The 16,499-nt window shown below is 33.2% G+C and overlaps 1 protein-coding gene across 2 annotated transcripts in view; it reads left to right on the top strand.

Moving 5' to 3' along the window:
* Positions 1-13,104, top strand: part of SI (sucrase-isomaltase) — a 176,541-nt gene extending 163,437 nt beyond the window's left edge. For both annotated transcript variants that reach the window (XM_040480663.1, XM_040480662.1), the window contains 8 exons: positions 368-516; positions 2,478-2,562; positions 2,647-2,703; positions 3,302-3,426; positions 5,122-5,210; positions 9,613-9,662; positions 9,912-10,079; positions 12,897-13,104. In XM_040480663.1, coding sequence (XP_040336597.1) covers positions 368-516; positions 2,478-2,562; positions 2,647-2,703; positions 3,302-3,426; positions 5,122-5,210; positions 9,613-9,662; positions 9,912-10,079; positions 12,897-12,965 — 792 coding nt within the window. In that variant the 3' untranslated portion in view covers positions 12,966-13,104. The remainder of the gene's footprint in view (positions 1-367; positions 517-2,477; positions 2,563-2,646; positions 2,704-3,301; positions 3,427-5,121; positions 5,211-9,612; positions 9,663-9,911; positions 10,080-12,896) is intronic.
* Positions 13,105-16,499: the final 3,395 nt, after the last annotated feature.

The following is a 16,499-nucleotide window of genomic DNA, read 5'->3' as shown; positions in this document are numbered from 1 at the left end:
CTGAACCAGTCAGGCACCCCTGTTTCAACCCACTTTTATACAGCATTTCATTTATTTTCTAGTCTTTTCACCCTGATTATCATTATGTTGTCATCTATTCAAATTGAACTGTTCTTTACATATGTTCACCTAAACTAAATCAAGCTATGGGTATAATTTGCATTTTTCATATTGAAATAGTAATATTATGTTCTTTCTCCATCATATGATAGTAATATTATTGCATAAGGTTTTTGGTAAGAAAGTATATAACACATGGCAATGAATGGATATTATTTTCTAGTTTTCATTCTCTATATATGTATCTGAAAATTATGATTTAAACCAGCACAAATGCTTGTGACTATTTCATTCTGCTTTGTTTCAGAGACAAGATCCTGCTTCCTGGAATGAAACTTTTTCTGAAATGTCAAAGAATATTCTAAATATTAGATACACTTTATTACCCTATTTCTATACACAGATGCATGAAATTCATGCTCATGGTGGCACTGTTATTCGACCCCTTTTGCATGAGTAAGTGCACATTTTATTTCCTGCCAAAAAGAAATGGGTTTCATTTAATTTACTCAGTAATCTCTCATAGTATAGAATATTTGAAACTGGAAACTTTTTCATTGTTATTTTAGTATATATTTTCAGTTAATAAACATTTACATAAATAAGTCTATTGATAATCAGGATGTTATTAAAAATGAAACATTAATTAGTTATTACAAAGTAATAATTCTTAGAAATAACTACTGTACACCTAGAGTTAATTTAGATTTACATACTTATTGTATTGACTTTTAAAAATGGAGGCAAGTAATATTATCTTTATATTATGCTTTGATTAACTGAAGTTTAGAGCAATTAATTAAATCTACCATATATATACCTTAGTGAAGAAAACCACCTCACCTCATCTTGGAGGTGTATTATAGAATACCCTAGAACAGTTCTAACATTCTCCCTAGAAAATTGTTTTGGATTCACTTCTTCTTATATTTTTTAATGTTTATTTACTTTTGAGGAAGAGAGAAAGAGACAGAGGGTGAACAGGGGGGAGGGGCAGAGAGAGGGAGACACAGAATCTAAAGCAGGCTCCAGGCTCTGAGCTGTCAGCACAGAGCCTGATGTAGGGCTCGAACACCTGGACCATGAGATCATGACCTGAGCCAAAGTCATACGCTTAACCGACTGAGCCACCCAGGTGCCCTAGGATTCACTTCTTAAAGCTCAAACTGATACATGATTAAATCTTGAAATTCTATTCTATGGAGCATAGTTGCATAAATTTTAGCCTGTTCTATTTTTAAGGCAAATACAAGACAATTCTGATTGCTGATGTCACAAAAACAACACAATTAAAAGTAGTACAAAAAACCTTTGAAATAATCATACTTAACTTCTTATGTACCTTATATTACCAGAGTGATTGAGTGAGGTGATTTGTTAGACTGCACAACTGATAAATCAATAAAAATATACGGCACATGTTTACTAAAATAAATAATAATACACAAGGCAAAATGACAAAATAATAAGTTGATCAGTATGCCTTCTGTTCTCAGAATAGGGTTTTAAAAAATAATAGGTATTCCTAGATTCATATCAGCCTCTAGTTACTTTATTAATTTATCTACCATAATCCATTCTTTATTTTTGATAAAATTTTATTAATATCTTGCCTCTCTTATTTGCAGACTTTCCCGTCTTGTGTTCTCCCTATTTACTTCCCAGCAGAGTCAAATTATCAGCTCTGGACTGAGTCCCCAACCAGAAACATTATTATTAACTATGCAGACTCTTGTCCTGTTGAGAACATCTGGGCCTTTGTTCCCATGGGAAGTCCATGAAGGAGTAAATTCAGAGTCCCATTTGGCATTAATCTCAGTTTATAGTACAACAAAGCAAGACAAAAACAAAAGAGCAAACAAAAATGTGCAATTCCATTTCAATTAGAGAAAAAAATGTGGTTATTTAATAGTGACTATTCTCAAACTGTGAAAAACAGATTCTGGTGTTTCCAACCATTTGTATCTGAAATTCAGAAATATATTAAGTTAAATGCACCATTCGGTGAGCTTTAAGTAGGATAAGCAAAATCTTTTTGAATTACCAAATCAAGGTTCTTAGAGCACACCTGTTTAACAATTCTCATCCAGAGTACTTACAACTTTTGCTTCCTAGTTTGTTGATCTTTTATGAGGCACAGTTAATATTTGTACCTCTATGAGTTCTCTTCAGAGGTTTCTCATTCAGCTGGTCTTATAGACATTCTCTGTATTTTGAAGTAAATTTGGTTAGAATCTAGATTTACTCATAAAATAGTGTGCTAATTACTGCACATTAAATCCTAACTGATAGAATTGTTTTTGATTTGTTTATAGTTTGGTTTTCATTTCAGTCCACACAAGTCTATACTGCAAAATGTGATTTGAATAATTATTTTATGATATTCAGATTTACTTATTTGTGAATATTTTGTCAAGGTTCTTTAATGACAAGCTAACCTGGGATATATTCAAGCAGTTCTTGTGGGGTCCAGCGTTTATGGTTACCCCTGTACTGCAACCTGTAAGTTCTATCATACATTTTTGTTCACAAAATAGTTTTGCATTTGGTTTATATGTTTTCAATGATTATATCTTTAAATTCCAGTATAGGGACACGGTAGCAGGCTACGTCCCTGATGCTCGGTGGTTTGATTATCATACGGTAAGTAGTTAAGAATTCTAGGGCATTGCCAAAGTGGAAATGAATAACAATTTGATCCAAGCCTTTTCTTTAGGGACATATTTGGTCTACTTTACATTTAAAAAGAGTAAGATAGTTCTTGCTAATTACAGCTGAATCAAATTAACACACAGTGAAAGAGAGTTAATTTATGCCCCATTGTTTGTTATGTAGACATTGATTTATTTTACTGAATAAGCATAGAGAGTGCACATTATACACAAAAAGTTCTTTGCCCTTTATTGAATATATGAAATTATCATTAAAGGTGATGTAGTCCTTCCAAGAATAATGTATGTGAAAAGTCAGGAATAACTTTTGTGACTTTTCAAAACCCACACATTTTCTTCATGTGAGCATCACAAAAACAAATAGTGGTAAATTATTTTCAAAGCTATTAATAATTAAGAAGTACATGCTTTAAACAATGTGATTTCCTGAATAAGTATTTGAGTTTTTATTAATTTATAAATTAAGTATATCATTTGATTTATAAAATGCAACCTCTCAAGCACCAATATTGCTGATGATTCCATTTCTTATTGCTTGTGTTCTTTCCTTCCAATCATCTCATTTCCAGGGCCAAGATATTGGTGTCAGAGGAAAATTTAATGAATTTGAAGCTCCTTTATATAAAATAAACCTACATGTCCGTGGTGGTCACATTCTACCATGTCAAGAGCCTGGTTTAAACACATTTTACAGGTAAGTGAAGTGTTTATACAGCTCAGATTAAATTGTGGATGCGTCATGTCAGAATTGTCAAGAACTGGGAAGGGGTCTGAGATTTTACCCTACTTCAAAGCTTACAAATTACTTTGTAAGTTAGTCTGCCACGGTGTCATGAATTTTGGGTAGGACACAAAGGTCTGTTTTACTCAAGGTATAATAAGAGACACAAACTTCATGTTTGCTTTTTTCTTTGCCCCCAAAGTTCCATGGGGATGACATGGAGTGGCCTATGCCGAGGCAGGTGCTACACATGCAGGAGGTTTGTGCCACAGCTAAGGAACTCCAAACCTAGGCAATCTTTTATAATGGGCTGCAAGCAAACATGTTCATTGTTTGCTTCCAAGGGAGACTTTACCTTTGTTATTATACTGGCCAGTAAATTTTTTTAAGTTTATTTATTTTGTGTGTGTGTGTGTGTGTGTGTGTGTGTGTGTGCGTGCGTGTGTGTGAGAAAGAGACAGAGAGAGTGAGAGAGAGAGACAGAGAGAAAGAGAGAGAGAGAGAGGGACCCAAGCAGGTTCTGCACTGTCAGCCCAGAACCCAACACAGGGCTTGATGTCACAAATGGTGAGATCTTGACCTGAGCCAAAATGAGGAGTGGGACACTTAACCGACTGAGCCACGCAGGCGCCCTGGGCAGTAAATTTTTCTTTAATTAATTAAAAAGAACACTGCCCTATCTTCCAATACTGTTTGCTTTAAAATATGCTTTTTTAATATTTTTCCCTTTTTTTTAATTTAAATTTTAGTTAACATACAATAAAATATATAGTTAACAATGTAACTCCATAAATAGTTATAACAATATATATATAAACAACTTAACAATATTAACTATAGTACTATATGTTAACTAACTAAAATTTAAATTATGTATATATATGTATATAAATTTATGCTAAGACATGTTAACATCTTTACATGGAAAATATTAAGTTGCTGTAGAGATTTGAATGCTAGATGTTTTGGATATTTTAGGGAATTCCCATGGCAGTACAACCTTCAACATTTGTGATTGGAAAAGGTAATTATGCCTAAGTGTAACTGTCTGAGAAATCCTTCCTTAGCAATATGAAGCTATCAAATGAAATCACTTGTACAGTGAGCATGGAGGCAGATATTTAGTTCATAAATGGGCCTATGCAGGCACAAGCTTGGGAGGGATTGCCCATTTCAAGAATAGAACTTAAAATTTTCATACTACTCTTCACATTCTTGTTAATAATTTCCAATGATATTTCAGTGATTTATGTATGGAAATGTGAAGAAGGTTTAAACGATAATGAATAAAAATTGCTATTAATATAGTTTCATGTCTAATGGCCAGTGACAGGATTAGCAGAGAGAAAAATAAATAAATATATCAATAAATTTAACATGGTTATAACTATGATAAGTGAGGCTCCTTTCAATTTGTTACAATAGATCAAAAGACACGCATGATATTTTCTATTAAATGTGAAGGATTTTATGGTTTATATTGTTCCCAGTAACTCATCACAAAAGGAAAGTCCTTTAATTTTATTGGTCTAAAGCAGTTTGTATTCTCCTTAGTTGATAATCATCTTTGTTTTCGTTTGGATACTTATGTGGGTGCCATATCATAACTAAACATATGCTACTGTATAAACATTGGTTAAAATTACTAAAAAACATTTTTTTTTTTAGTCGACAAAACTACATGAAGCTCATTGTTGCCGCAGATGCCAATCAGATGGCACAGGGATCTCTGTTTTGGGATGATGGAGAGAGTATAGGTGAGTGTTCCATTTAGTTGAAAAATGTAATTGCTGACATACATATATGTCACATTAGTTTTATGTATCTACTACTGTACTTTGGAGGCTGAATGAAAGCTAATAATATTATACAAAGCTGAAATCATTTAATAATTAGCTGAACCAACTTAAAAACTTAGTGTTACGAACATTAAAGACTTTTCTCTTATCCTAAATATAGTTGATCCCTATGGTAAATGTCTGCATATCTAAGAGATGTGTGTGCACAGAGATTGTATATGGATCATCTTTTACTCCTGGAAGTTAGCCCATGCCATTCATGATAGACATTCCATATGTATGAGGTCTGCCCAGCTGAAAAGCCATGTTCCATGTGTATGTGGTGATGCATAAAGGATGCCACTAAAACCTGACATAGTCTAGAAACAAAACTCAAGTTTGATTTTGTATTTCATGGCTATTTTTTTGTATTCAATATTTTTACATGAAAACTTTAAAGATTTAAACTTAGATCTATGTTTATGACTATTTCTTAAAACCAGACTGAACCGCCAAGCTTCCAGCAATGTGTGTTTTGCTGACCATTGTCCTCTGAATCACTTGCAGTAGGCTATTAAAAATGCAAATTCTGAGGACCACTTAATTTCCATTAATTTGGGGAGAGGCCAGGTATCACATTCAGGTGATGATTATGCTGTTAATTAAACACTGATTGTGGATTAGGTTTATTGACTGTCATTAATAATGCCAACTCTAGGGGCGCCTGGGTGGCGCAGTCGGTTAAGCGTCCGACTTCAGCCAGGTCACGATCTCGCGGTCCGTGAGTTCGAGCCCCGCGTCGGGCTCTGGGCTGGTGGCTCGGAGCCTGGAGCCTGTTTCCGATTCTGTGTCTCCCTCTCTCTCTGCCCCTCCCCCGTTCATGCTCTGTCTCTCTCTGTCCCAAAAATAAATAAAAACGTTGAAAAAAAAAATAATGCCAACTCTACTAGATGGGAAATCTGAATATTCACTTAACACAATCCACATAAAAACTAATATCTGGTGAGTCGTTGTTCTCATGGAGCAGTTCATTACAATCTAATTAAATTATCTGTGGAAGAGAGATCTTTCAGTACTAGCAAAGGCATTTATCTTGTATCTTTTTAGGTGAATCATAGTTAATATTTTTCAATATTAACAATAAGAATAATTTATTAGTAAATAAAGTACATCAGAAGATTAATATAAGAATCATATTGTAATAATCAAGACTCTTAAAAAAAACCTTTCCTAGAATTTTGTGATTTAAGGTGCAGAATCGACCACTATTAGTTAAAATCCTGTTTTTAGAGTCCTGACCTTTATTAACACAAAAAGAGGGGTTGTACTAAGTTTGCAGCCTTTCTCACCTGGGTCCAGCAGGTTGTACTTTGAATTTGCCTACAGCTTCCCAGGGTTGTAAAGTTGAGTAGTGCATAATTTAAACCTTGTCTTGGAATCTTTGAATTTAACTATCTAACAAATTAAGTTAATTCCTTTGAACAGCAAAGGAGACAATGTGCCCCTTAGAAATTTTTCTGTAGCTCTACTTACCAAACTAAGATATAGATGAAAGAAGTTGATATGACCTTTACCCTATTAAAGTTTCATGGCAGGTTTTTTTAATTACTGAAAAGTAACATAATTCAGATATTTATTTCTTGATTCCTCTATATAAACATACAAAATTATTTTGGCTAATTGTGTTTAGCATTTTTTGGTTATATTGCACAATCTCAGTATTTTTGTTATAATTAAGTACAAAGATTTCAGATAATCCCTTGACATTTCTTGAGTAAACAGCAACAACAATACACAACAGATGCTTAGAGTGCTCGGATTTAGTGGATCAGAATCTCCAAAGAAGTTTTCTCTCACAGCACACTCATCAATCTAGTTGATAGACACTAATTTTTTTCCTCCTTTAAGTACATTCACATTTTATAATGTATTATTTTTTGCTGATATATATTTTTTACCTCAAAGAAAATCAAAGATAAAATACAGCATTTCCTCCTTTTCCATGGTTTTGCTTTCTGCCATTTTGGTTACCCACAGTCAACTATGGTCCCGAAGCAAATGATCCTACTTCTGAAATGATTTCATCATGTAGGCATTTTTCATCTCACATTATCACAGCAAGGATGAATATAGCACAATAAGGCATTTTGAGAGTGAGAGAACACATTCACATAACTTTTATTATTACACCATATTGTTATAATTGTTCTATTTTTAGTTACTGTTCATCTATTACTGTTCTTAATTTATAAATTAAACTATATCAGAGGTGAGTCTTTTATAAAAAAAAAAAGCAGAGTGTATACAGGGTTCGGTACTGTCTGAGGTTTCTGACATCCACGGGGGGGGCATCTTAGAATGTACCCCCTACACATAAAGGGGGACTTCTGTAAACCTATCTTGAAACTCGTGTATATTAAGTAAATTTTGACCATGCTAACTAATAAAGTTGTAGATTAGTAAAATCTTATTTTGTCCTACTTATCTTTTTTAAAAAATGTTTATTTATTTATTTATTTATTTATTTTTAATTTTTTTTTTCAACGTTTATTTTTGGGACAGAGAGAGACAGAGCATGAACGGGGGAGGGGCAGAGAGAGAGAGGAAGACACAGAATCGGAAACAGGCTCCAGGCTCTGAGCCATCAGCCCAGAGCCTGACGCGGGGCTCGAACTCACGGACCGCGAGATCGTGACCTGGCTGAAGTCGGACGCTTAACCGACTGCGCCACCCAGGCGCCTCATATTTATTTATTTTAATAGAGTGCACGTGAGGAAGGTGCACAGGGAGTGGGGAGAGAGTCCAAGCAGGCTTTTCACTGTCAATGCAGAGCTGGACAGGGGGCTCGATCTCACGAACTGTGAGATCATGACTTGAGCTGAACTCAAGAGTTGGATGCTTAAGTGACTGAGCCACCCAGCCACCTGTCCTACTTATCTTAATGAAATAGATGTATGTGTACTCTTGACTAACATCATGTGTGGTATTTTTTTCTTATTTATGAAAAACAACAAAACTGCCCATATCTTCCTAATAGTTAACACTTCTGTGTTCTTTTACCTCATGGTTCTATAAACAATTGGTCTTAAAAACTTATGCTATATTTGTATAGTTAAAAGTTAAGACTAAAATTTTTGCCTCAGAACACATATCAAATAAGCCATGCATACATTGGTACATATAGAAAAAATGTTTTAGGCAGAACATAATTTAATTTTAGTGTAGGAAAAATTAATTGCAAACTAATTTTCAGAGAATTATTTAATCTAATGCCGGCATTTATAAGTTGGAAGAGGAAATTAAAATTTGTTACTTTTTCAATGTTTTTTTTTTAGTTTATTTATTTATTTTGAGAGAGAGAGAAGGTGCATGCACTCACATGTGCACCTGGGGGGAGGAGCAGAGAGAGGAAGAGACAGGATCCCATGCAGGCTCCCATGCTGTCACTACAGAACCCAGGGTGGAGCTCAGACTCATAAACATGAGATCATGACCTGAGCCCAGGTCAAGAGTAGGATGCTTAACCTACAGAGCCACCCAGGCACCCCTCAATGTTATTTTGTTTCAGTCATGTATTTGTCTCCACTTTTGCCTTTCTGTCTTACCCATGCTTATTTAGTTTTACCTCTAAACACAATCTTAGAATTCAGGGAAATCTAGACTTGTTTCCAGCTTTTGTTAATAATTAGTTCATTTACTTTCAGCCATTTATTTAACTTCTCTGGGACTCACATTCCTCTTCAACCATGAGAATAATAAAATAACTTATCTTAGAGCAATGTGATAAAGTACTTAAAGTTTGACAAATAGTACTTAATTTAAGCTGTGAAATTATTTTAAAAATTGATTTTAATATGGCAAGATTATATTTTGATGAACATGGATATAAACCCTGTTTTATTATTTGTATTTCAGTAGACCTATAATAGTCTCTAACAACTGAATATTTTTCTCAAATGACACTAGAATACGTTACCATCATATTCATTTGCCTTTATACATATTATTATGTTGTCAGTCATTGAAGTGGCCCATAAGTGTCCACCACTATCACCACCCAATTCTGTTAATTCTTTTACTTCTTTCACCCTCCCAGAGGTGTTTAAAGTGATTTTAGACCTGTCACCCTTTAGTGTTACCCTCCTACATACAGATAGACACACTCCTGGCCTTCTATAGCCCTCTCTGGTGAGACTCATCCTTCATATCTTAGTCCTTCTTGGACTATATTTGAAAAAGTTCAGTAAACTTAGAGAAAAATTTGATATGTGTTGATGGTATTTGATACCCTTTATACTGGGAAAGAGAAGCAAGATATACTAGTTTTTACTATTTTTCTTCTTTGGAAATATAAATATATTACCTTTTTTTCTCTCTACAGACACCTATGAAAGAGACTTATATTTCCTGGTACAGTTTAATTTGAACAAGGTATGTATTCATGCCAGATCATTTGTATGCAATTGTGTTAAATAATATTTGAAATTTTATGCCAGATTTTATACTTATTTATATTTTCATATTTCATATTTGTTGTATAATGTATCTCATTTCAAATATGTGAGTAAATAATTTGCTATACTATGAAATCCACTGTAGTTAACAGACATATATTTTAAAAGATTTAATTGCTTTTGAAAATGAAGGGTTTATATTACTTCTTTTTCTGTGACTTTATAGAATACCTTGACAAGCACTATATTGAAAAATGGTTACGTAAACAAAAATGAAATGAGGCTTGGATTCATCAACATATGGGGGAAAGGAAAGACTTCTGTTAATGAGGTTAATCTCATGTATAATGGAAATAAAGTGTCAGTTAAATTTACTCAAGAGGCAAACAACGAGGTAAGTGACAAAGGAAAACACACTTTTTAATAGAGTTTTTCAAAATGTCTATATGGATATCTTATATTTCCTCTCTGTCAAGAAGCATAATTATGGATACCTAGGACCTTTGTTGTTTATTCATATTCATTAAACTTCCTGAACTATCGCCATTATTATCATCCTTAGTAACATGTCATATGAATCAACCTAATGGAATGTATGTTATAATTCTCCTGATATAATCTAAGCAACATAAATTTCCATTAAGCCTCTAAATCAGTTGTCCCTATATGGTAAAGTGCCTTAAAATTTAATTTTTTTTCAAATATAAAATGTCTATATTTAAACATTTAATACATCTTAGATAAAATATATTTGGAAATCCTTGTAAGATGTGTCTGTTGGCACTCATGAATAATTTGACACACAGGTGTATGAGGATATGGTTCATATGTTAAATAAGGTATCAGGATTTTTATGTTATAGTCCATTGTTGCCAGTAATTGGTTTTTTACATTGAACAAATAATTTTAAGTCTTTTTTTCTTTCAAGTTAAATAAGAATATGCAAGTGAACAATCTCTTAAGTTCCTTCCGATTTAAATTCTGGAATCTTTGTTCTGAAAAGGTAGATTCCAAAGTGCATATATTCTAGAAAACAGCTAACTGTCATAAATGATCCAAGTATAAGGCTATGTCTGCACTGCTAAAACTGTGTGATTGTGTGTGTGTGTGTGTGTGTGTGTGTGTGTGTACCTTTTGTCTTTGTAGCTGTATAAAAATAAGTAGCTGTGAGTCAACCAGTTGCTTCAGGTGAACCTAATTTACAAAATAGCCAGTTACTTGACTGACTTCAACTTAAAAAAAAAAATAACAATCACATCTTGGACCACAGTCCTAGGTCCTCATAGATTTTATAAACATGAGAGATGCACAGCACCTGAAAGATTGTTTCATCCAGTTGAAACTTAATACCTGTCTTGTTGTTACTACTGTTTTGTAGCCAAGTATCGTTTCCCCTTTAATACAGAACTATGTCTTAATTACTATTTTTGTATCAAAATAAGTTTATTTCTTTAAATTATATCGAGGTTGGGAAGTTAGAGTTTTGTATATTTAATGTCCTTCCTTGGTAATAAAAAAATTGATTAACACAGTGCTCCACTCCCATTTTTCTTCTTTTTAAAATTTTACTGGTTTATAAAATTGTATGGTAAAACCATCACTGATTTAGTCCAGTGTTAATCATATGGTAGACCAAGAGACTGAGTTCTGCAAGAGGAAAATTAATTCTCCAAGAATAGATAGTTAATAGTTATCAATCATAATTAGCAGTCTGTGTTTTTGAACTGCCCAATATTCAATCAGAATAAAAAGGGTGATTTGCCATATATACTTTCTTACTCTTTATTTACTACTACATTGGTAAAAACAAAGTTTCTAACTTTTACTATAAAAAAAAAACTAAATACAATCAGGTGAACAATGTCAAAAAAGATATTTTAACATATCAAATATCTTTTCAAGTTGATTTTGACTGAATATTTGGCATAAAAACACATCATTTATAAAGAAAAATTCATTACACTACTTCTAGATCCATTCACAAGAAATTTTACAACATTTCATTACCTCAGGGATTACAAAAGATTTTAACTACTAACAATTGAGCAGTGCCTTCTAAACTCATTTAATTAAAACAAATATTAATGAGCACCTACTGTTTCCAACCTTTCTACATATATGGGAAAACTAGAGAGTGGTCAATTTCTTTCTTTATCCTGGTTGCCCTTCTCCATGGGTGTGGGAATTATATGCAAAACATGATTTAATTGCTTTATCCATATTATTTAAAAAACATTTTCCTAGCAATAGTTACATTTTGTTGTCTTTTGTACAACTATTAAAAGCTATCTGACGTACTTGTTGCTTTTCAGTTTGGGTAAAAAGGAACTAAGTTAGATTTTGGTGTAAGATGGTCAGTTTCAAATCTGGCTAATTTATATTTTAAAAAATTATTTAACTTCTACCTTTTAAATTCTTCTACTGCCCAGAATGTTGTGCTTTAGAAAAGAATATATTTTATAAAGCCCCTATAAGAGTGCCTGGTATTCAGTAGGCAGTAAAGGAATGTTGATTCTCTTCCTCTTCTTTTGCATATTTGATAATTGAATCTAAACTTTCTGAGCTAAGGCACAGAAAGTCATGTGAGTGTATTGGAGAAAAAGCAATGGTAAGGTCTAATGAAATCATATCATAAAAACATTACACGTGATGGACTACAGCTGCTTAGACACCTCCATAATTAGTCCCTACGTGGTCTAATTGAGATTCTGTCCAGTGAAAGAAAGTAACACAAGAAAATTGAAATTATTGGCAATAAATTCAGCATCCTAAACCTTTAGGGATTGATGCAAAAGAAAACATATTTCTAATCTAATTTGTGTGTGTAGATGACTGGCTCATATTTGAGAGCAGGAAGCACAGAGATGTATCTAATGCAATTATAAATAATACCATGTTTCAGAATATAGAGAAAGAGTAAAGTAATAGAAATCAAGATGACTGGTTAATAGTATTAGTTTTTCACAATCTTTTAACAACCATTCCACCTGAGATTTATTTTTATTTGAATAATGAGTGGGTTGGGTGAGATTATTAGTGAAATAGTTGTGAGCTCTCTGGAATAAAAATTCATCAAAAAAAAAACAAAAGAAACAAAGACTATCATGTTACTTAGAGAAAATTTATTTATGGAAATAGTCTTTGTTAAAAAAACAAAGGGACCCAACATTGTTCTGATTAAATAATAATTATCATTTTACTTTCTTTTTAGATATTAAATATTGATCTGACAGTAAATAATGTTATTCTTGATGAACCAATAGAAATCATCTGGTCATGAAGATCACCATCAATTCCAGTTGTCAAAAAGAAATTAACACCTGGATTTAAGATTCACTGTACTTACAGTTTTTTCTCTTTGTTGGTTTCTTATATTGTATAAAATATGATTTTAATAAAGTCTATCTAAAGTTATTCCATAGGGTACATTGATATTAATACTAATTTTATTACATTAATGTGTTCTAAATCCAGTTTTTTAACATATTTAGTAAGATTTAAGTAATTCTAGTTACCTTGCTAAATATCAGCCAAAACCATAAACTAGTTACTAAATATATATGTGCATAACTGAGATATAATTAAAATAAGTGATTATTTAAATGACATTTTTGTGTAATTGTATACAATATTTTCTCCAATGTTTAGTAAATTTAAGTCAGGTAACAACAGTTGTCATAATATTTAATTATTTCTTAGTATGTACATTTAATTAGGACACAGAAAATAAAATGCACATAGGCATAAAAAATATACGTTTCTCTTTATTTTCCAAAGAAAATTGTTTTAGTTTAGGTTGGTGTGACAAATTATCATAGACTGAGTGGCTTGAGCAATAAACATTTATTTCTCATTGTGCTGGTGGCTGAGAAGTCTGATGAAGTTGCCATAAGATTTGGTGTCCAGTGAGGACCCTCTTTCTGGTTTGCAGATGGCCATCTTCTCCTTGTATCCTCACATGGCCAAGAGCAGAAAGGACACCAGCTCTCTGGTGTCTCTTAGAAGGCATTAACCCCATTCATGAGGGCTCCATCCTCATGGCCTAAGTACTTCTTAAAGGTGCTCCTCCAAATGCCATCATTTTGGAGATTGGGGGTTCAACCAATGAATTTGGGAGGGACACAACCATTCAGTCTATAACAGAAACCCAAATTTCTGTTTTAGCTTTGTTTTTTCTTTAAAATTTTCTTTTAATTTTTATTTATTTTTGAGACAGAGTGTGAGCGGAGGAGGGGCAGAGAGAGAGGGAGACACAGAATCCGAAGCAGGCTCCAGGCTCTAAGTTGCCAGCACAGAGCCCAACACAGGGCTTGAACTCACGAACTGTGAGATCATGACCTGAGCTGAAGTCAGACGCTTAACTGACTGAGCCACCCAGGTACTCCAGGTTTGCTTTTTATACAGAAAAAAAAATATTAATTTTTTTTCTATTTAGCTAGTTGAATAAACCATTCTAACTCATTTATGTGGTTTTCAAGGCTCTAAATCATGGTCTAAAATAGTATTCATTGGTATTTTTTTAACACTTGGGTTTCTTTGAATTTACTTAATCAAGTAATATCTGTAACTTGATACAATTCTTTTCTAACTAAAAATTAAAACATTATTAAAGTAGAATATTTAAGACAATAACTCAGAATACAAGGACTTGGGAAACAATAAGAAGGATAATAATTATTATTATCAAAAAGACAATAAATAACAAGTGTTGATGAGGATGTGGAGAAAGGAGAATACTTGTGCTTTGTTGGTGGGAATGTAATTGGTGTAGTCACTATGGAAAACAGTATGGAGTTTCTGCAAAAACTGAAAACAGAACTATCACAAGATACAGGAATTCTACTTCTGGGTATTTATTTGAAGAACACAAAAATATTAACTCAAGATGTGTGCACTCCATGTTCATTGCAATACTGTTTACAATAGCCAAGATATGGAAACAATCTAAGCATCAATTGATAGATGAATGGGTAAAGAAATTGTGGTATATACACACAACAGAATATTATTCAGCCATTAAAATGAATGAAATCTTGTTTGTGATTTGTGGCAACCAACATGGTTGGACTTTGAGGACATTATACTAAGTAAAATATGTCATGTAGAGAAAGACAAATACCATATAATTTCTCTTATATGTAGACATTACAAACGAAATACAAGTTCATAGATAACAGTGAACAGATTGTTGCCAGAGGTGGGGGAGGGATAGAGGGGAAGATGAAAGAAATGAGAGAAGAAGGTCAAAAGGTAAAAGAAAAGAAAAGAAAAGAAAAGAAAAGAAAAGAAAAGAAAAGAAAAGAAAACAGAAAAGAGGAAAGAGGAAAGAGAAGGGAAGGCAAGGAAAAAATGCTAGAGTATTGTTATAATGGAATATTTAAGACAATTCATACCTCAGAATACAAGAACTGGGGGAAAATAATAATGACAATAATGGCAATAATGATAACAACAATAAAAATAAGTTTACTTCTAAGAAACGTTATAGCAGTTAAGGAGAATTTACAAATAGATTATAAATTATAAAATCAGGTGCTGGCAAAGAATACACAATCACTACAAATGGGATTATAAATGAGCATAGCCATCTTTAAATGGCAATCATGCAGTATTCAGTAAAATTAAGTTTGTGTATCCACTTTGACCCAGAGTTCCACTCTTGAGATGCTTTTATAGAGGTGTGCAAAGAGGTATATACAAGCATATTTGCTGTTTGTTGCTGAAAAAGAAAAAAATAATCATGGACTGCTCTCAGCTAGGAGTTGGCTTGGCTCTAAGAATTAAGCCATGATGTTTTACTATTGAAAATAAATACTTCCACAGACATCTAACCACAGTGGAACAAGTCAAAAACAAGACTACTCAGAATCATTTTTGAGGACAGGAAACAATAAAAACACTCTCCAAATCACAAAAATACCAAATATCTGCTTCTGTGGACTAACAGGAGTGATCTGTTATTTTTTATCAATTGCAGCCGTAGTCTTATTCCATTCCTTCCATCTCCTAGAAAAAAATAATTGCCAATTTAAAGGCATCACTTTTGACCATGGTAGCAAAGGAGTGGAGATAGTGTCTGTCCTAATAGAACTTTTAATGACAATAGTCTTTACAGATCTTAAGTCACTTGGTAAGAAGAAATTTTGGTTCCCATGATGAAATCAGTGAAAACATGTTAGCTTTAAATATAAAGTTAACTTGTGTTGGTTATTTAGAAATTGTATTTAGTTCTCAATGTCATATTTCATATATGATTGTGTGAAGGCTTCCAATACGTATTTGAAGAGGGAATGAGAAGTTACTTGCAGCTGTTCACGTAAAAATGAGAATCCTATACTTGTCTTTCCTAAGCAACCTGAGGCCATCTACGCCTCTGTTCAGCACCACTGCCATTTCACCTTATAATGTCTTCCACAGACATTAACTTCCTCTTGTCTGGGCAAGGAAGAACTGATTTACTCTGGGGAACTTCAGCCTGTCAAAATAATTTTTCCCACATTAGTTTTCTATTGCTTTGTAACAAATTTTCACAAATCTTACCAGTTTAAAAGAATCCAATTTTATTATTTCACAGTTTCCAATGGTCAGGATGTGGCTCATGGCTAGGCTGGCTCCTCAGTGTCTCACAGGCTGACATCAAGAGGTTGGCTTGGTTATGTTCTTTGTCATCCTGAGGCTATATTGGGGAAGAATTTACTTCCAAGCTCACTTAGGTTCTTGGCAAATTGATTTTCTTGCATCAGAAGGACTGACAACCTGCTTTCTGGGTGGTGGCCAGCTATAGGCTGCCCTCAGCTTCCTGATACTACCCTCA

This window comes from Herpailurus yagouaroundi, unplaced genomic scaffold (genome assembly GCF_014898765.1).
Source record: "Herpailurus yagouaroundi ecotype Mexico unplaced genomic scaffold, PumYag 159, whole genome shotgun sequence".
Lineage (NCBI taxonomy): Eukaryota > Metazoa > Chordata > Mammalia > Carnivora > Felidae > Herpailurus > Herpailurus yagouaroundi.
This window is presented reverse-complemented; position numbering and strand designations above follow the sequence as displayed.